At 40.6% G+C, this 22,300-nt stretch overlaps 1 protein-coding gene across 4 annotated transcripts in view; it reads right to left on the bottom strand.

The window, feature by feature from the left end:
• Gabrb3 (gamma-aminobutyric acid type A receptor subunit beta3) overlaps positions 1 to 21,934 on the bottom strand; it is a 265,056-nt gene extending 243,122 nt beyond the window's left edge. For 2 of the 4 annotated variants that reach the window (XM_060367239.1, XM_060367240.1), the window contains exons 1-3: positions 21,801 to 21,934; positions 20,882 to 20,973; positions 20,616 to 20,683 (exon numbers count right to left, since the gene is read on the bottom strand). In XM_060367239.1, coding sequence (XP_060223222.1) covers positions 20,616 to 20,683; positions 20,882 to 20,973; positions 21,801 to 21,880 — 240 coding nt within the window. In that variant the 5' untranslated portion in view covers positions 21,881 to 21,934. Of the gene's footprint in view, positions 1 to 20,615; positions 20,684 to 20,881; positions 20,974 to 21,098; positions 21,306 to 21,800 lie in introns of those variants that run through there. The other 2 variants (XM_060367238.1, XM_021648683.2) reach the window with 2 other exon arrangements.
• Positions 21,935 to 22,300: the final 366 nt, after the last annotated feature.

Genomic DNA, 22,300 nt, shown 5'->3' with positions numbered 1-22,300 from the left:
AAAAGACACACACGGTATATACTCACTCATATAAACATACAACATAGAATAAACCCACTAAAATCTGTACATCTAAACATACTAAGCAAAAGAGAAGACCCTTACTAAAATGTTCAATCCCCATCCCAAAAGGCAAAGAGGATGGACATCAGAAGAAGAAGAAAACAGAAAACAACCTAGGAACCTGCTACAGAGGGCCTCTGAAAGCCAGAAGAAGAAAACAGGAAACAACCTAGGAACCTGCTACAGAGGGCCTCTGAAAGCCTCTGCCATGCAGACTGTCAAAGCAGATGCTGAGCCTGATGGCCAACTGACAGGCAGAGTGAATGGAATTTTCTGTAAGAAGTGGGAAATAGTAAGAGCTGGAGAGGACAGGAACTCCACAAGGGGAGCAACAGAACAAGAAAATTTGAACACAGGGAACTTCCCAGAGACTCATACTCCAACCAAGGACTATTCATGGAGATAACCTAGAACCCTGACAATGCAGCCACTTCTGATGAGAACTGATAGACTAAGATCAGAAAGAAGGAGAGGAGGACCTCCCCTATCAGTGGACTTGGAGAAGGGCATGCATGCAGAAAGGGGGAGGGGGAGGGTGGGACCAGGAGGGGAGGAGGGAGGGGCTTATGGGGGGATACAAAATGAATAAAGTGTAATTAATAAAAGTTAAATAAAAAAATTATAAAAAAATCCAGATCAAATCAATTTAAATATAACTAGGTTGCGTGTACTTTATTACTGCTAGTGAGAGAGAATTAAGACATTGGTAAAATTAAGAACAGTTTGAACACTGAATTTAGTTTGAGCTTTAAATTCTATCACTTTTGCAGAATATTGTTCTCTTTCTATTCACAAACAGAAGTTTATTCTATTATTAAGGAACATTCTTAGGCAATTCAACAGAAGCCAAAATGTGGAGCTCTTATATTAATAGCTTTTTAGTTACATATATGAAAAGCCTTAAAAACTGATTTGATTTTATAAGATAGAATACATTTGAAGGAAATGATTCACAATACAATAATCCACACAAAAGGATATTGGCCCAACCTATATCTCCAACAATAGGAAACTACTCAGGACAGTATTCTATACATGAGCTGTTGAAATGGCTCAGTGAGTAGAAGTAATTGCTGCCAAATATGATGACCTGAGTTTTATACCTGGAACTTGCAGTTAAAGGAGAAATCATCTCCCACAAGTTATCATCTGGCTCCCATATATATATACCAAAACAAATAAGCAAATAACTAAGTAGATATAATTTAAAACTACATAAATTATCAAAATATATTCCCAGATATACAAGAAAATAGTTATAGCTGTTAAAATATATAAAAATATTTAATAGTCCCAAAACATTTATAGCATTAAAAACGCCAATGATGGTAACCTGAATATATGTGTTTATATCTGATTCATGTGCATAAAATCTTTTAATGCATGCAATTACATTTTTCTACATATTCAATTTTTTTCCACTATGAGTCAAAGTTCTTTTAGTTTTGGAAAATTATAAAAGTGATTTTGTAGAAGAAGTACAGGTATTTTAAGTACTCAAACTCCTAATAAATAGGCATTTTCTCTACTCTAAACATATGAGTCCTTTTTGAAAGCAAACAGTACTTTACAAGAAAAAAATCCTACACCTAACACAGTGTTAAATAACTCAATAGCCTTGAATGGGGTGAAGGTGCATCCCAAACCTCAGAAGACTGAAGCAGGAAGATAGCTAGTTTGAGACCAATCTGGACTACCATAGCAAGGCTGTCTCCAAAACAGTCATAGCAGTCATTTAATGTTCCATGTGATGAAACAAACAAACAAACAAACAACAAAAACCACGTGAGTACTGTCCTGCAAAGTTCTATCCCAGATGAAAGAGAAGTTCTACCTGCCCTTTGACCTACCCAGACTCCTTCCTGTTTTCCTCCAACTAACATGAAGCAGTCATGTCACTAAACCTTGCAGCTCAGGCTCCTTAGGGGCTGCCACTCTGTTAAAGAGCTTGTACCTGAAGCAACTACCAAAAGGACAGCAACAGTACCACTGCACCAGCCATGGGTCCATTTTTGTCACAGATAAACGAGGAAGAACAGAAATAAATAGAATTTAATCATTTTTCATGGTACAAACTAGTCCACCCTCTGTAGCCATGGAGTTTGCATCTGTGAATTCTGCCAACCATAGACAGAAAAATATTCAGGGAGGAGGGAACTCACCTGTTACCAAAAATATAGATGTTTCTTCCTGTAAGCATACTCTAAACAACCATGTACACATCATCTGCACAGCATTTGGTACTGTAAGAAATATAGATATTTCATTCCTGCACTCAGAAAAACTTGGAGTTCTTGGCCAGGTCAGCCTAGGATATACTGCAAATGAACACTGCAAAGTGGGCATTGCCTAACTAAATGACAGGGCATACACAGAATGTAATGGAGCATTCTGTATGAGCATCCCCAGACTCTGGAAGCTGTGGGGTTCCTGGAAGTAATCCCCCAGGAATACTAAAAGACAACTGTAATTCTATGTTCTAATTAAGTCTAGCAAGATATCCGAATATTGTAACTAATGAAACAAACAAAAAATTTTTCTGTTACAATGATTTTGCCACCTATTTTCAATGTTTATTTCTTCTTTAACTCCTTAAGTCATTTCTGTGCCATTCCAGTCATCTATGGAGTGAATGCTGTAAGATCATCCCCTAGTTTGTAGGTGGAGACCAGGATCTCTGGATTCCAGTATTGGGCAATGAGGTATTTTAAAGGTGTTTGGATCATGATGGCTTAAAATTAATATAGCCCCAAGCATACACCTTTCTTTTAGACAGGTTCTAACTACATAGTCCAGGCTGTCCTAGAACTCATGATGCTCCTGCCTCCGCCTTAGGAGTGCTGATATAACAAGTGTGCCCTTGCTACACCTTTCTGAGTAAGTGCCCTCTGAAGACATCTCCAGAGGACTCTGGTCCTACTGCCATATGAGAACCCAGCAGCCTCAATCTGTGAACTCGGAAGCCCTTACCACACACTGAACCTGCTGGTGCTTTGATCCCCTACTTCCCAGCAGCATATCTGTGTGAGTAAATATTTGTTGTTGCAAAGCTGCTTAGTTTGCGTCCCTATCGATTTTTTCCCAAGTTGCTTTGCAGAATGCTGTTAGTAATGGCTGACTGCACACTGGTCAACTCACCCAGCCCAGCACTGCCGTCTTCTTCCACTCTTTCCACTTTCAGTCAGTGTAACCATGCCCTACATCTGTCATGCACTGATTCTGATTGACTCCTCCCAGACGACTAAACTGGCTCATCAATGGTATGCTCACTCCTGAGCTCATGTGAGTGCACTCTTCATGAGTTTCTTCAATGACTGTTCGTGACCATGAGGTCTCAGAAGTATTGTATCTCTGAAGTAATGGGAACAAACCTTACTCGGGGGCACTTAGCTGGCCACAGACAACAAAACATGGATAATCCATATCTAACTTTTTTTCTTTTGATGGTTCAGTCACTTACATATGAGTCAAGGCACCACCTAAATGCCATGTATTTTTGGCGTGAAGAAGAAAGGCAGAGGAAGAGGACACATGTCAGCCACACAACTGAACTAAAATCAGACACAAGATATCATCACTCAGTGACATTACTTATTTTGAAAGTTAAAACATAGAAAGTACTTTTTCAATTTGTATCCCCTTGATTTCCTTGAGTTGTCTTATTGCTCTAGTTAGTACTTCGAGTATTATGTTAAAAAGATAGTGAGAGAGTGGGCACCCTTGCCTTGTCCCTGATTTCAGTGGGATTGATTTAAGTTTCTCTCCATTTAGTTTGATGTTGGCTATAGGCTTGCTGTATATTGCCTTAACTGTATTTAGATATGTGCCTCCTAACCCTGATCTCTGTAAGACTTTAAACATGAATTGGTGTTAGATTTTTTTTTCAAATGCTTTTTTTGCCATCTAAGGAGATGATCATGTGGGTTTTTTTCATTCAGTTTCTTTATATGGGAGATTACATTGATGGAGTTCTGTATATTGAACCATTGCTGCATGCCCAGTATGAAGCCTACTTGTTTATGGTGGATGATATCTTTTATATGTTCTTGGATTTGGTTTGCTAGTATTTTATTAAATTTTTTTTCCATCAGTGTTCATAAGAGAGATAGGTCTGAAATTCTTTTTTGTTGTTGAGTCTTTGTGTGGTTTAGGTATCAAGGTGACTGTGGCCTCATAGAATGAGTTTGATAATGTTCCTTCTGTTTTTATTTTGTGGAATAGTTCAAAGAGTATTGGAGTTAGCTCTTCTTTGAAGGACTGGTTGAAATCTGCACTGAAACCAACTGGCCTTGCAGGATTTTTTTGTTTTTTTTTTTTTTGTTGTTGTTGTTGTTGTTTTTGGAAGGAGAACTTTTGATGACTGTTTCTACTTCCTTGGGGGATATAAGACTATTTAATCTATTTAAGTGATCTTGATTTAACTTTGGTAAATGGACTCTATCAAGAAAATTTGTCAATTCTATTTAGGTTTTTAAATTTTGTGGCATATAGAGCTTTTGAAGTAAGCAACAATGATTGTTTGGATACCCTCAGTATCTGTTGTTATGTCCCCTTTTTGTTGCTGGTTTTGCTGCTTGGATAGTTTCTGTCTGCCTTTTAGTTAGTTTGGCTAAGGGTTTGTCTATCTTGTTGATTTTCTCAAAGAACCAGCTCTCAGTTTCATTGACTGTTTGAATTGTTTTGTTTCTAATTTATAGATCTCAGCCCTGAGCTTGATTATTTCTTTCTGTCTATTCCTCTTGCATGCGTCTGCTTCTTTTTTTTTTTTTAGAACTTTCAGGTGCACTATTAAGTTGCTTCTATGAGATGCTTCAAACTTCTTTCTGAAGGCACTTAGTGTTATGAACTTTCCACTTAGCACTTCTTTGTGTACCGTAAGTTTGGGTAAGTTGTGCCTTCATTTTCATTGAATTTTAGAAAGTCTCTAATTTCTTTTTTATTTCTTCCCTGACGCACCTGTCATTGAGTAAAGAGTTGTGCAATTTCACTCTTTGTAGATGATATGATAGTATGCATGAGTAATGCCAAAAATTCTACCAGAGAACTCCTCAGGTGATAAACACCTTCAGCAAAGTGACTGGATACAAGGTTAACTCAAAAAAATCTGAATCTCTCCTATATACAACAGACAAAAGGGCTGAGAAAGAAATTAGGGAAACAACGTCCTTCACAATAGCCACAAATAACATAAAGTACCATGGTGAGATTCTAACCAAGCAAGTGAAAGACCTCTTTGAAAAAAACTTCAAGTCTCTGAAGAAAGAATTAGAAGAAGATATCAAAAGGTGGAAGGATCTCCCATGCTCATGGGTCAGTAAAATCAACATAGTAAAAATGGTTATCCTTCCAAAAGCAATCTACAGATTCAATGCAATTCCCATCAAAATACCAACAAAATTCTTTGCAGAACTTGAAAGAACAATTCTCAATTTTATTTGGAAAAACAAAAAAAACCCAGAATTGTTAAAAACAATCCTGTACAATAACAGATCTTCTGGGGGATATCTCCATCCTTGTTCTCAAGCTGTACTATAGAGCAATAATAATAAAAGCTGCATGGTATTGTCTTAGAAACAGACTGGTGGATCAGTGGAATAGAATAGAAGACCCAGAAATAAACTAACATACATGAGGATACTTGATATTTTTACAAAGAAAGAAAAAAACACACAATGGAAAAAGATAACATCTTTAACAAATGGTGCTGGTTTAACTAGATGTCTACATGTAGAAAAATGCAAATACATCCGTATTTATCACTCTGCACAAAACTAAAGTCCAAGTGGATCAAAGACCACAACATAAAACCAGACACACAAAATCTGTTAGAAGAAAAAGTAGGGAAGAGCCTTGAACTCATTGACACAGGAGACAACTTCCTGAACAGAATAGCAACAGTACAGGCTCTAAGATAAACAATCAATAAATGAATTCATGAAACTGAATATAAAAAAGAACTCAAGAAATTAAAAAACAACAAATCAAGTAATCCAATTTAAAAATGAGGTAGTGAACTAAACAGAGAATTCTCAATAGAGAAATATCCAGTTCAAGAGAAACACTTAAAGAAATACTCAATATCCTTAGTCTTCAGGAAAATGCAAATCAAAAGAACCCTGAGATTTCACCTTACACCCATCAGAATGACTAAGATCAAAATCACAAGTGACAATACATGCTGGAGAGAATGTGGAGAGAGAGGAGCCCTCTCTCATAATGCGAATGTAAACTTGTACAACCACTTTGGATATCAATCTGGAGCTTTCTCAAAAAATTAGGAATAGTGTTATCTCAAGATCCAGCTATACCACACCTAGGCATATATCCGAAATAGGCTCAACTACACAACAACGACATTTGCTCAACCATGTTCATAGCAGCTTTATTCGTAATAGCCAGAATCTGGAAACCACCTAGATGTCCCGTACTTGAAGAATGGATACAGAAATTGTGGCACATTTACACAATGGAATACTACTCAGCAATTAAAAACAAGGAAAGCATGAAATTTGCAAGCAAATGGTGAGAACTAGAAAAGATAATCATGAGTGAGGTAACTCAGAAGCAGAAAGACACACATGGTATACAGTCACTTATAAGTGGTTATTAGACATATAAGATAAATATACTAAAATCTATAATCCTAAAGAAGCTAAACAATAAGGAAGTCCCTAAGGAAGATGCTCAGTCCTCATTCAGAAGGGCAAACATGATAGACATCAGAAACAGGAGAAGACAGGGAACAGGACAGGAGCCCATCACAGCTGACCTCTGAAAGACTCTACTGACTGAAGTATCGAAGGAGTATCTGACACTCATAGCCAGATTTTGGGTAGAGTTCAGGGAATCTTATGAAAGATGGGAGAGATGAAAGACCTGGAGGGGACAGAAGTTCCACAAGAAGAGCAACAGAACCAAAAAATTTGGGCACAGGGGTCTTTTCTGAGACTAATACTCCAACCAAGGATCATGCATGGAGATAACTTAGAACCCCTGCACAGATGTAGCCCATGGTAGCTCAGTCTCCAAGGGGAACAGGGAGGGACCTTCTGTGATATGATCTCAGTGACTGTCTCTTTGATCACCTCCCCCTGAGGCAGTGGCAGCCTTACTAGGCCGCAGAAGAAGGCAATGCAGCCAGTCCTGGTGAGACCTGATAGATTAGGGTCAGAAGAAGGGGGGAGGACTTCCCCTATCAGTGGACTGGGGGAGGGTCAATGGAGGAGAAGGGGGAGGAAGGGTAAGGTTGGGAGAGGATAAGGGGAGGGTTTAGAGCTGGGATATAAAATGAATAAATTGTAATCAATAAAAAATAAATTAATATAAATACTCAAAAAATAATTATTTTTAAAAAACATGACAAGTTCACTTCTTTGCCTCCTTTTGGCTAGCTGTCATGGTAAGCTACAAAATGCAAGGTCCTTTGGTAAGGCTGGAGTTTTTCAGATCTGTGCAGAAAGCCCAGATTGAATGGTCCTGCTAATGCTTCAGTCTGAAGCATTAGCACTACTGTCTTCCTCACATATTTATGAAACCAGTCTGTTACACTTCACTTCCCTACTGTCCCAAAAGGCTTTCTTGTCAGACTGATGAAATTCTAGTGCTATGTTTACTGTTTCAGGCTATTATTATGTTCAGACTATTATTATTATGGTTTTTAATTTTGGTTATAATAAAAATAGCAACACAAGAAAATCTCCATAACAGTGCTGTGCCCTAGAAACACTCCCACTATTGTGATAATTCATACAGGAAACAGTTCACTAACATTTGAGACTGCTGGTTAAGTGATCAGGGATATTATAAGCACTATAAGATGCATATTATTGCATTATCAAGTATAAATTGCAGCAAAGGTGGATATGTAGCAGGAAATTACATGTCAGTTAATAGATGCTTGTTTTCATGTCTGCCTTTGGAAATTTTCATACATTCTCTTCTGTGCATGTGGGAGAAGAGAAAACCTTTTTTAGTTGTTTGAAATCAAGAAAAGTGAGAGAAAAGAAAATGTTGAAGGAATTCCACTCAAAGTATTCAACTTGGAAAAAAAAACGTAGCTAGTAGGCAAGATTGTCTATGCTTATCTCTTAATAAGAGATAACTATCCTCCTGGTTAACAGCAAAAAATAATCCTGGACACATGCCACCTTAACTGGCCCTCCCCCTTTATTCTAATAAGCCACGAAGTGCCTGTAAACTGCACCCACCCAGGCTTTCAGAGCACTGCTCAGTCTCTATCTGTGCTAATTCCATTAAACTTAGAAAAAAGAAAATGTTTGCCTCTTTGAATGTCTGAACTTTGCAAGATCAGCCAGAGAATAAGTGAGATTGGCAGACTGAGGGAGAGCTCTGGGTGCACACACGTGGGCTCCCACCACAGACCAATGTTGCAGTGTCACATGAGGAAATTGCAAAACTTCTCAAAATATGCCACAATCCATTATTGGAAGGGCTTCACATATGATGAGGAAAAAAAAAAAAGCTCAACACTTTGAAATATTTAATTTGTCATGATTTCAATGGCATCAATAATGACTTCTCAATGTGAAGCACACCATGGGTTTATTTACATAAGCTTAAATAGGTAGACTCTGAGTTATATAAGAATCTGCATATCTGAATTTCTTCTTTGAAAGAATTGAATAACTTGTAAAAGACAACAATTTTACTAAATGTTTTGAACATAGTGCAGGGAAGCCAACATTGTCATCCTTACTACAATTTAGAAGGTTGGATTTTATGTATGTAAAATTATTTTGTATTGAGACCAGGCATCAGGAAAAACGAGAACATGGTAAAACTTTGTGTTTTCACAGCTAGTATGATATACAAATTCCACCTTTTAAGTCTAAGCTTCTAGCTGGGGATTTAAAACCTCACACATCCTAGCTCCATCTCCTACTTCTCAACTGTTTTCTTTAAATACAGTCTTTTCATTCTGTGTTTGGTTAAATATGACAGTACGTTTGACAGTGGCCAAGCCTGTGTCCTCTTCTCCCTAGTTTATATTTGTGAACTTCGTGCAAAAATTGATGAAATTACTAAAATGCCACAAAACATTCAAAAAGAAAATGTTAGCTAAATATATGTTAATTCCTAAATATGAATATAGACAATTTGGTAGCCCCAAATTTAGCCATCTTAGATAAATAAGAGAAAGATGTTTTGGCTACAGTAGGCACATCCACAGCCCACTTGAAGACTTACAGCAAAGCCAGATTCCTATTTCCTGGTTGCCAAGGCAATGTAGCTCACAGCCCTGCCTCCAAGCTTTCCCCACCACAAATGGCTAAATCTAAACTAGCAAACTAAACCCTTCTCTCCCTAAATTTCTTCTTCTCAGGTATTTGCTCACAGAAACAAAGAAGGTAATAAAAAGCCATAAAGAAAGGATTTATCCAAGTTCTGGCAAACCATTCTCTATGGAATAAATGTCTCTGACAGCTAACTTTTTTTCACGCCAGATATGCTCTTGCAAGTTAAACCTCCAAAGGCTTCTATGGGCTAACTTCCTTAGGATGCGGTGAAAATTATCCATGTAACTTAAACTTTCAGTTCATAAGGTAAATTCTCAAATACAAACAGTCAGTTTTCAGTCATAAAATAAACTTTTGTGCAGTATGTAACTGAGGCAAACCACAGGGAAATGGTAGTTGTGCAGATTAATGCTCCATAGAGAGATGCAGGTAGGCAGGCAGATGCTGAAAAGATAGACAAAAAGATAGGAAGATAGATGCTAAATAGGTTCATAGATGATAGATAGGATTATAGATAGGTGCTGGATAGATACATAACGGATAGGTAGGTGATAGAAGATAGATAGATGGATAGATAGACAGACAGACAGATAGTAGATAGATAGATAGATAGATAGATAGATAGATAGATAGATAGATAGATAGATATGCAGATGTGTACTATATTTTTTTCCAAAACAAGAATTGAGAGAGAGAATAGGATGCAAATACACAGGAGTGTGGAGGTCAAAGGTTGACACAAAATCACTTCCTTTGTTTCTCTCAGCTTTAGATTCTGAAACAGCCTCTTGCTGAACTCTGAGTTCATCGATTAACTAGGCTAGCTGTCCATCTCTCCTCCCTACTGCCCCCATCAGCTCTAGAGTTACAGATGTACACAAGCATGTTTGGCTTTTATATGAGTGCCATGGGTGAGAATTTAGCCTCGTGCTTGCACAGCCAGTACCTTACTGATGGAAGCATCAGTAAGTAAGTCACGAATCCTTCCTCAATTTGTCAATTTGAGTGTGAGCATATGTGTATGTGTGAGTTTGTGGAGTAGGGGTTGATGTGTGTGTGTGCATGTGTGCGTGTGTAAGTAGTGTGGCATGGTGCATGTGTGTAAGTGTGACTAAAAGAGCATATGTGTGCACAAACAGATGCTCGACAAATGTTATTAGGTGGGTATCTTCTGCTACTGGTCTTGTTGCCATGATAAAGGGCCTTTCAGTGATCTGAAAGCTTGATGTTTCAACAAGGTTGGCTACCAGTGAGCTCCCATGATGCACTTGTTCCCACTCCTCAGTGCCATGTAGCAGACATGTGCAGTGGATTATAGGCACGTGCAGCTATACCCAGCTGTTTGCTTGGGTGCTGGAGACTCACTCAGGTCCTCAGGTTTACAGAGCAAGTGCTCCTACCCAGTGAGCTCACTCCACAGGCTCCTCAACCTGTCTTAAGCCAGTTTTCTGTGCTTCTAAGTACCAAAAACCAAAATATGATTACAGTTAAAATGTTTGACTCCCTGCATTTCTGGATCTACTTTGATTTCCTCACCCACTCACAGCAGGCTTTAATAACTCCTGAGCTATACACAAAGCTCCCAAGGGACTTTCTAGCTAAAACAAGCAACACTCCCCTCCTATGGCAGTACTATGGCTTGTGGAAAGTTTAGAACTATATCTGTGCTCTGAGCTACTGCCACAGACTATTCATGAACATGTATACACAACTTATAAAACTATACAAAACTAGTCAACCTGTGGAGGCAGTTTTTAATTACTTTCTCTAGAATCTGTCTAATATTAATAGAAAGTTTTATCCAGATGGAGTCTTATTTTATGCAAACATAACGTAAATTGTGATTATATTATGGGGTCTTAGTCCATAACAGAACATGTGAGCCTTGGTAAATTATAAAGAAAACAAATTTGTTTCCTACAGTTGGAGGAGGCTAGACAATCTAAGGTAAAGTCACCTGTAAAGGTCTTCTTGCTGTGTCATTCCACAGAGGGCAGAAGGGGTCAAATTTAGCCTTTTAGCAGGAACCCAGCGCAATGGCATTAATATTGATCACTTCTTATAGGTGTCACATTTCAACACTGTTGCTTCGGGTAGTAAGCTCCCAAACATCTGCACTTTGAGCACACTTGCAAAAAAAGACCATGTACTACATGATCTCTTGAAAAAAATATACATGTCAGAAGCCTGGGTCTGAAATGTAACATGTTCCAAGATAAAAGGGGACTTTTCTATGAAATGCAATGTTGCAATCTGCCTGCACCCTTAAAGGTATCTCCAGGGCTCTATTACATCTCTCCACAAAACAGGCCAAGCCAGCAGCCAGAGAGAGTTTAGTTCTCTGAACTAGTCTATTGAGCTAAGGTTGAAGCTCAGCACAGAGTGTGTGCTTTCCATGTAATGGAGCTTGTGTTCTACCCCAGCACCTCCACTGCAATGGTAATAATGTGTGGTTAGCCCAGAAGCCATTTGAGTATTTTATTTTCCAAAGCATTCATCTTGGTTAACATAGAAGTTGTTCCTCTAACACTCTCAAGAAAAAAAACAGAGGCTTAAAATTAACAAACTTTCCATCAGCATGAAAGTCTGTTACTGTGAAGCAAAATCCTGTTTTGTTGTGGTTTTATTTCTAATTGGCCTATGAAGAAAAATACTTAGTTTTCTGTACAAAAAAACATCACCTATAACCGCCATCAACAATAAATATATATAATTGTATTTACAACTATGTAGAAAGCATTTGTTAATCCTTTCAACAACACATTTTCTTTTAAAATGTAATTTTTGAGTAAGAAGTAGATGGGTAAAATACGTGATGATGTAATCAATGGAATCTTTTGGAAAAGAAAATGAAAAATGAAGATCAGATGGGAGCTTTTATGGAAGTGTAGTTTTAGTTACATTTTTTAAATTCTTTTATTAATTACATTTTATTCACTTTGTATCCCCCCCACGAGCTCCTCCCTCCTCCCGTCTCAATCCCTCCCTTCCTCCACCCTCTGCATGCATGCCCCTCCCCAAGTCCACTGATAGAAGTCTTCTTTTCCTTTCTTCTGATCCTAGTCAATTAGGTCTCATCAGGAGTGGCTGCATTGTCTTCTTCTGTGGCCTGGTAATGCTGCTCCCCCCTCGGGGGAGGTAATTAAAGAGCAGGCCAATCAGTTCATGTCAGTGACAGTCCCTGTTCCTATTACTATGGAATCCACTTGGATACTGAACTGCCATGGGCTACATCTGTGCAGGGGTCTTAGGTTATCTCCATGCATGGTACTTGGTTGTATCAGTCTCAGGAAAGACCCCTGTGCTCAGATTTTTTGGTTCTGTTACTCTCCTTGTGGAGTTCCTGTCCTTTCCAGATCTTAGTCACATCTTAATTACATTCTTGTCATCTAAATGGAGAATCACTCATGCTGAAGTTTTGATTGTTTAAAATGTTGCTGTGTGATGTTTGAGCTTCGTGGGAAAATGCAAAGAAATACAATAGCTAGCACTTTGTGATGGGCTATACGTCATGATGCAGTTTTCTAAAAGCCAATGAATAAGGAAAAGCTACTCCCCAGTCCCAGAAAGCAAAGCCAGACTCTGGTTTAAATCGATGGCACAGCAAATCTCCGAGAGACATGACCTGTCTTTGTCCTTTCTTCCAAATTTTGCAGATAGACAATTTTCCTAATGGCTAACATAAATGGTCCTAAAGTACACAGCCCCAAAAATCAGTAAAGAACTGAAAACTACCACATCTCCGGATAGGACTGCTTAGAGAGAAAGTATGCCCCAAAGAGTCTCTATTAAAAGCACAATCTCAACTCCTCGACTGCCTGGAAAGGCTAATGTGCTTTCCAAGTAGAGACAAAGTTCTGTGTCAAAACCCAGTGTTTGGTTTAGAATTACCGGCACCAATCCTGACACAGGCTAAATTCTGCGGGGTGAATGCAAGTTTTTACTCTTCTTTCTGCTCTGAAATCAGCAGGAAAGCTCCCCAGTGGCAGAGGTGGCAGCTACAGAAGATTTTATTTGTAGTTTATAGTACTATACAGAGTACAGTTATACACATTCTGACTGAGTTATGTCTCCAAAGTAAAAAATAAGTAAATAAATAAATAAATAAATAAATAAATAAATAAATCACATGCCTGTTTGCCTGGAAGATTCTTCACATGAGCCCAAGTTTTAAGTTAAATAAAAGTATCTTCTTGGAAATGTTCATACCTATTCATGCACTTGCATATCTGTTTGCTTTCATTCATAACCTTTTTTATTTTCAAATGTCTAATAGGCATCTCTCAAGTACCAGGCAACCAGCTAGGACTACTCACAGACACAGTCCTACCTCACAGGGCATGGTCAAATGGAAACTCAGAGGGGCAGACTGCACAAGTGAGACAACCAAATAAAGATAAAACTGTAACAAATTTCATAAAGAAAATTATGGTTTCTTAGAAAAGAAGAAAGGGAGAATCTAGCTTAAGGTGACAATTCCCACTGACCCCTGCACAGAGCATGGTTGTCATTCTCCAGTAAAGTGAGTTGGGAAGGCTGTTGAACAGGACCTGATCCCAGCCTTTCTGCACAGCACATACGTGCTGGTGTGCCCTGAATATGCTTCCTCATCTGCACCTTTAATTCTTTGCCAGGCTGACTGCCACTTTGGAAGAGAATGTGATGTAATATTTGAAGGGTGTAAAATAAATAGAAGATAGATAGATAGATAGATAGATAGATAGATAGATAGATAGATAGATAGACAATAAAAGTACACAGTGAGGTAACACTTTCACACTTCAAATGATTGCAACTGTTCCATGTGCTTTAGTTACTCCTCAAAATAAAGTGATGAGAACATATTATAAAACACAGACACACATAACAAAAAGAGTCTTTGCTACCTGTGCTGCCACAGATACCAGATAGGGGTAAGTCAAATACAGGATCCAAATCACTTGACATGTAAAAAGCACAGTCTATAATCTGACTTAAGCCTTTCTTCCCCATGCTCCCATACACTCACCCTTTGAAGTCCATGTTTCTTTAGTTTCTGCATGCATTTACTTTAGGAACTATCTACTCTCTCTTTTAATATCTGTGCTTTCTTCATTTAAACAATCACCACATTTGACAAGGAACACAAACAGCAGCAGCTACTTTTCCAACTGCTCTCATTTCCTGGCATCTAAGGAAACATGAACAGAGGGTTTGCTTTTGGAGGATGAAGACAGACGCTGGTCATAATTTTCAACAAACTAAATTTCAGTGAAGTCCCTATCAGATGCAATTGTTCTTTAAATGTGCATCGATTAAAATAAATATTTACATGCAAGGCACCATAAACTCCCTGAGCAGGCTCATGAAGGAAGCTATTTGCAACAGGAAAATGAGTGTAAGATCCATTTAAAAAAAAAAAAAGCTTTAACAACACAAGCTTTACAACCTCCCTAGAGGGAAAGACAAAAAGCATTCGCCTAGGGCTCCCTATACCATTCATTCTAATATTAAACACAAGCCTTTCTTCATAAAGACTGTTATGTAAAGGGCTGCTGTAATCTATTTCCTAAGTTCATTTGTGCTTTCTTATAAGTGCCTGGCATTGATGCACGCTCATGACTTAGGCATGAAACATACTGACAGTGAAAAGTAATGTTCTCAATGAACACCCATACCTCTGTGCTCAACAACCTGAAATCAAATACTGACACACTCTGTGGACCTTCCTGAGAACACCTTCCTGGTAAGCAGTTTTCCAACCCCCAACTGGGTCAGCAAAACATTCTTTCCCTGGCTGAGTCATCCCCAGCTTTCTTCTGCACTGAGAGCACTAGCACATTCCTTACCTTTGAACTGTTAGGAGCAATTCTTACCCAACTCTGAATGTGTCCTATGCCTGTAGTGGAAGATCAGGAGACAGACAGCTTTCTGATACGGATTGTACCTTGTCTTAACTACAGATTTCTTTGCAGAGCTCTCTATGATAGAGTATTGGCATCTGTCTATACATTTGAGGCTTGGGGTCAGTGAGTCACCTGAGGTGAGAGTTCATATATTTGGGAGTGAAACCAAAGCTGCTAAACCTACATTCCTTCTAAGTGCCCTAAAAAAAACTTCCAGGATTTAACCTCCTACCTGCAAACCAGCAAAGTGCAAGTTGGCACCAGGTGCTCAATCAGCAATCATCAACAGCAAAGCAACTCTGAAGTGAGAGACTAGGTGTAAGACAATTCCCCAAACCCTTGATCCTAGCTTGCTCTAGCCAGAATAGCTATGCTCTTCTCTCATCTGGAAAAAACGTCAAGAAAAATGAATTACTACTGTAGGTTATGTGTCAATGTGCATCTGAGCATAAGCATGTGTGAACATAATGTTTGAACAATTCTGTACGAACACACGTGAATGTGTGAACATTGTGTGTGCATGTCAGTAAGTGCACCTATGTTGTTTGGTAAAAGTACCTTGAGCTAATCCATTGCATCACTGGAGGATCTCTGCCACCCTATGTTGCTTTGTAACATGAATAAGAATGTTTCTATTGAATAGTTAAGAGGCTCCAAACTGCTCAAATGTGCTCAGACTGTGTTCCTCTGCAGTATACAAGTGAATTTAGGAGGGGAAAATGCAACACATGACACATTAACATAAAAGAACTAGAACAGTGAAGAACAGTGACCTTGCTGACTAGTGTTTTTGTCAACTTGACAAAAGCTAAGGACAACTGGGAAGAAAGAATCATGATGGATAAAATGCCTCCATGGGATTTGGGCAAGCTTGGGGTGCATTTTCTTGGTTAATGGATAAGGGAGGGCCCATATCGTAATGGGGGGGCTGCCCTGGTCGGTGGCTCCGGTTCTATAAGAAAACACAAGCCATAGCGAACAAGACAGCAAGCAGCGTTCCTCCAAGGCTTCTGAATCAGCTCCTGACTCCAGGTTCCTATCTTGAATTCCTGACCTGATTTTCTTCAGTAATAGAGTGTAACGTAGGAGTTGCAAGGTAAAATAAACCCTTTCTTCCTCAGGTTAACTTCCGTATGTACTTAGAGTATATTAAGACAGCACCAATGGACGCTGCCTAGCTGAAGTGAAGACAAGACACAAAGCTCATACGTGTATGAAGCCAGAAAAAAAAATGATACTGATCTTACATTTTCATTAGGATTGAGTTAATTTTGATGAAATAACAAAGCACTAGTTAAATCGTAGAATTAGTATTAGAACTGTTAGGATTCAGATCTTACCTTATGTCCCTAACATTTAATAATGAAAAGGTAAGAAGTGCAGTTTACACAGGAAATAACAAACTAATACCCATTTTAGCAAATCAAAGTCTCATTTAAAATCTCTAAGTATCCGTTTCATTTTTCAGCATGTCTTTACACTTCCTATATTTCAACTATTTATTCCTCTGTCCACCTATTTAGTCTACATGCTTCTTACACAGAAACCACTGTTAAGCACTGATATCACAACACAACCATAAAAATTTTAGGTAGATAATATTCACACTCAGATACATTCTCTCAGAAATATATATGCTAAATCTCATAATTACATTACCATATATAAATTTAAGGATATTTGAAATTTTAAAGCAGGTAATAAGAAAAACAAAACAAGTTATATCAAAGAAAATGATGTTGGCTGATCAGTGTCAGGAAAGCCAAATTAAAAGATCAAGAAAAGAAAACCTGGAAGACAAACAATAAATACATACATATATACGAACACAAACAAATAAATAAATAGATAAATAAAAAGTAGAATCCCTCCAGTAACCATACACCAAGCTGTGGCAAAAACAAATTCTATGTATTAAAGTACCCAAATCCATTTCTAATTGCACAAAACATCAAAAAGAATCATCAAATAACTCATCCATACACATAATTGGCATATTTGTCTGAAATCAGAGGCTCCTTACAGGCATCATCTACACGTCTTCCAGCAGGTACAGACAGCAATTTACAGTTGCTTAAAGAAAAGCATCGTATTCCCACTGAGCAGCAATGGCTCCCAAAACTCATAAACAAGCATATTTTCATCTCTCCCATCTAGCAATATATGTGATTCTAAACAATCTAATTCAAAGTATGTGCAAACTTTTTATTTAATAAAAGGTATGTTATTCAGTACTATGTCTATGACACTGCAGGGGCAGCTCAGTGTTATAGTGCTTTAAGCAGGTACACAGCCTTGAATCTAATTCCATGCACTGCAAAGAAGTGTGTGTGTGTGTGTGTGTGTGTGTGTGTGTATTATTGTGTGTATGTATTTGTGTTTAGATGTGTGTGTACATATGTGTGTACATGTATGTATGTGGGTGAAAACTTCAGGAAAATTTGAACAAACCTATGTCTTTTCATGATCATTTATCACAATATTTTTTTTAATTCTGCCATCCTTACTCCTCATCATTTTTGCTCTTCTGTCTAAATTGTTCTCAAAATTTCTCTTTAAAGCACATGTCAAATCTTGTAAATTTACAGACTCCTTTTTCCAAAAATTACCCTGCAAAATCTCTGGTGTCACGTAGAAGGGCCTAGGCAACTTGTGTGTCTTCTGCATTTTGAGTTTCACTTCTCCAGTTACAGGCACAGCTCTGATTCTGCTCATGCAGTCATTTTGACCTTTGCCATTTTCCTCCCAGACCCAGAACATCCTTCTGCTGCTGATCCCAGCCAGAATCCATGCATATCCAATTAAACTCTACTTTCTTTCATGAAGCTTTCCACAACAAGAGCATTTCTTTCCACCCACTTTTCCCTGTCTCTCTGCTCCCTCTCTTTACCCTTCTGGCCAGTCATCTACTCTAGTGGGGCTTACCATGTCCTAGTTTTGGTGAGAGCCATTGCTACTTCTCGTAGTTACAGCACTCTTAAAGCAAGGATACTCATTGTTTGGTGATTGTTTCTTTATTCATAATTGGTTTTGTGCCATGATCAAGCAAGCTCTTAACACAAAAAATTACTTTAAAAAAAAAAAGAAAGAAAGAAAAGAAAAAAAATGTCTGCATGGCAGCTCAAACTTTAAGTTCACATATTCTCTGTTGTTTCCTGCCAAAGATGACCCTTAAAATAATAATCATTGCTACATATGAGGTTCTTTTAATACTAGGCCACGTGTCATAACTCTTATGTATATCTGCATTTTACAATACAATGTTGGCTAATCTGCTTCTGTGAGGAAGAAGACACTTGGCTGTCAATCATGTCTGTCTAAAGGCATTGGTCCCCAGTGCTACTGAGCCCTAATTTATGCTCAAAATAAAGTTATGTCTCCAAAACTAGAAAAAATACTCCTATGAGAAAACAAAAAGAGGAAGCATAAAAATATAGTGTGGCTGTGTTATATACAGTGACTGTTATATACTTTAACACTGTTCTACACTGCAGCCTATATCTTCAATTTATTCTTCAATAGGCAAATTCCTATTTACTATTACTAGGATACCTCCACTCCTAGACCATGAACAAAAACAAATACGTGACATTTGTAACTTTGTCAACTGTCAGCATAACATCACAACAGCTGAACAATAAAATCATAAAATATGCAATAGTATGTACTTCCACCCTCCCCTCATTCTTCTGACCATTTTAACACTGTTTAGAGTTCTTAAGGCACCATTCAACAAATTTTTTATTTCATTTGACATCCAATACAATAATACTGGACATAGAGACACATTAAACAGCCACATCACTAGTTTTCTCAAGAGATCTTCAAATTCACAACTGAAAATTTTCAGACAGTGGAACTTAAATAAATGAAGTTGTTCCCATTGGGCCATAAAACATACCATTTGGACAAAAGTATATTATAAAAATAGAAATAAGCTCAATACGCATGATATTTATTTTCACTGTGCACTAAAGTCAAGCTCCTCAGGTGTTTCTGTGTTTCATGTAGCTCTACCTGAATGTGCAGATGCCCTGAGTGCTATGCTTTGGAAGAAAAGAAGAGTTTAAAAAAACAAATAAGACTGCTACTTTTCTCTTTTATTGTGGCTGGAGACCAGTACTGTTGATCAAAGTCAGGATTTGCAAATGTAGCTGTTTGTACACTACACTCCTGACTTAGAAGTCCAGCCCCTTACGTTGTGATATTTTTTTTTTTTAGAAAACTATGAAAATAAGCTTGTTAGAATACTTTTCCTATAAACCCCTACACAGCATTTATTAAAACATGTATCTTATACAAGTTTAAAGAATATTGTTCTCATTTATTTGTGCATATTATATCCCTGTAATTTACTGTAAAGTTTCTGAAAATACTGTGCAAAAACACCTGTTTCAAAGTAACTTGAAGCACTACCCTTCAGTGTGAATACTCTAAGACTCCACTCTAGCCCAGCTCTGTCAGAACACCTAGCATTGAGGCATTTGAGAGTATGAATTGAAAGCAAGTTTGCCCATGTGGTTCCAATAAGATAAAACATACCCACTCATATTCTAAACATTGTATGTTCGAAAGAAAAGTTGTCAAATGATTGTTTCTGAAGCAAATTGTTTCCAAATACTCATTCTTAGGATTTCTACAGTGCCACTAAACAGAAAAATCAAACCTGTTTCCTAAATTCACACTGTCACTTATCTTATGTTCTGGCACATTAATGGGTAGGGGAGGGAGCACCGTCTCCGCACCTGGGGATACTGACCTCCTCTTTCCACAGGCCAGAATATTGAATTTGTCAGCGTATGCATTAACATGACACTGGAAGGCCAACCTTCCAGATTCCTGGCAAGGCCTCCCTCCAGAGCGCAGGGCAGGGCTCCGTCAGCACCTAGGACAGCGCTCAGCGGAGGAAGCCCGGCCTCAGAAAGCGGCTGAGACCGGGAGACCCACCAGAGAAGCCTCTACACACAGACTATAGCCACTTGCTCTTTTCTCCCCGCAATCCGCAGTTCTTTCCAAAAGACAACAAAGGAAATCCTAAGTACCTTTCACCTAGGAATGTAAGCCGCCCCCACACCCAGCCTCCCTTCGCAATCCTCAGCGCCTGTTGCTAAGGGAGGAAGACGGCGCTTGGGAAGCCTCGCTACCAGGTGATAGCCCTCTTGAGATGCTGTGTGCTTCGGGCGGCGCTGAGGACCGGGACTCTGGTCCAGCTAAGGACCCCGCGACAGGCCCAGAGCCCACGAGCGTGCAGAAAGCGGAGCGGGCAGGAGCCCGACAGCAGACCGCGCGGCTTTCCCTGCGGGCCAAGAAGCCCAGGCCGGCTCAGGCCTCCAGTCCAGCACGGGAGACACGTAAGGGCCCAGGCGGCCAGATAGGGCCGGGAACAGCTTGGGAAAGCTCAGGCACTCACCATGTTGACTTCAGAAACCATGTCGATGCTGGCGATGTCGATGTTCATCCCCACGCAGACTGGGGGACCTGCGGGAAGCGCAGCACACGGTGATCAGCTAGGCTCCAGCAGGGGGTACGGGTGGCTCTTTCGATGGGGGGGCTCGCAAAGGACCACCCACCCCACCCCGGTGCAGCTCCACCGAGACCGCCCCCGTCTCCCTCTCCACCCCGACCACCAACACGGTAGATCGCGCTTCCCGCAGCGGCCGCGCGCATCCCACTTACCCCCGAAGTCGGGTCTCAGGCGAATGTCGTAGCCTTTCAACAGCTTGTCAACCGTCTCCTTCACAAAGGACATGTTCCCGGGGTCGTTTACGCTAAAGATGGGGTACATGGTACAGAGAACAGGGTCAGGCAGAGGCTCACCCGCCAGCGCCCGGCGCGCACACAGCGCGCCAGCCCGCGCCCGGCCCGCTTCTCGTCAACCCACTAGCGACCCTACCTTTGGGCGCAGCAAACCACCGCCACCAGCACCGGGGCCGAGAAGATGCCGAAAAGCCTTCCTCCCGCAAAGCCCCACATCCCTTCGCCGCGCCCCGGCACGGGGGAGGGGGCGCCCCGCCGCCGTCGCGACCCGCAGCCGGGGCTGCTGCTGCTGCTGCCGCCACCGCCGCCGCGCTGGCCCGGAGCGGAGGAGGCGGAGGGGGAGGGGGAGGAGAGCAGGGGGAGGAGCGGGCCGAGAGGGAGGAGCCCTGGCGCGGGAGCGCAGGGCCGGTGGAGGCGGAGGCGGAGCCGGCCAAGAACAGCACTCGCCCCTTGTGTGTCCGCCGCGGCGGGGCTCAGGGTGCCCTCCCTAGCCGGGGTGGCAGCCGCTCCGGACTAGCGTGGAAGGGCTGGCGTGCGGTTGCAAGTCCTCTCTGGATACTGCGGGCGAGGGCCACGACAGCGTGGCGCCTTGCAGGGCGGGGGTAGCGCCAGCGAGCCACCTTCACTGAGCTCTCCAGGATGGGCCAGGGATGAGGCTCAGAGATGTAACCGTCGGGAGGCTGAGGCATGGGAAGTGCTCCGCATCCCTCGCCCTAAACCACCCCCCACCTCCAACCCCGCCCTGCTCAGCCAGAGAGCCAGGGGCGCCGCGCTGAACCTTGGCGCTCTGCCTGGTCCAGAGCCCAGCTGCAGAGCTCTGAGGGAGCCCTATCCTCACCTGCTGGCCTCAGATCCTCTGGTCCCCAGGGTCCAGGAAAGCCAGATTGGCAGCAGCAGGGCCTGGAGCCCGGAGCACATGGCGCTGCTCCTCTAGCCTGAGTGGGATCTGCTCTACTCCACCGTCACTGAGCGAGGAACCAACGGCGACGTGGGGAATCCCCGCCTCCCTCCGCCCCTACCCCAACCCCCGGGCTTTCCCGCCTGACCCATCTTCCAGCCCCTTGCATGGCGGCACGATTATCTATTTATCAAATATGACTGCTCCCCCAGTCTCCTGCACAACCATGTGTGAGTGTAGAATCCTTCCTGTTCACATAAATGCATTCATAATGAACTGTAAGGAGAAATATTGTCGATAAACTGCAACCCAAGGCAGATTTAAGAGACTTTAGCCTAGCATTACAGAAATGGGAAATAACGTGACTTTTCTGGTGCAGACCAGAAACATCTAAATTTATTTTAAGGTGGAGAGCTTTGTTTTCCATGTGACAGGACTCC

Source organism: Meriones unguiculatus, chromosome 14, assembly GCF_030254825.1.
Source record: "Meriones unguiculatus strain TT.TT164.6M chromosome 14, Bangor_MerUng_6.1, whole genome shotgun sequence".
Classification (NCBI taxonomy): Eukaryota; Metazoa; Chordata; class Mammalia; order Rodentia; family Muridae; genus Meriones; species Meriones unguiculatus.
The sequence above is the reverse complement of the archived record's forward strand: the minus strand, read 5'-3'. Positions and strand labels throughout refer to the sequence as shown.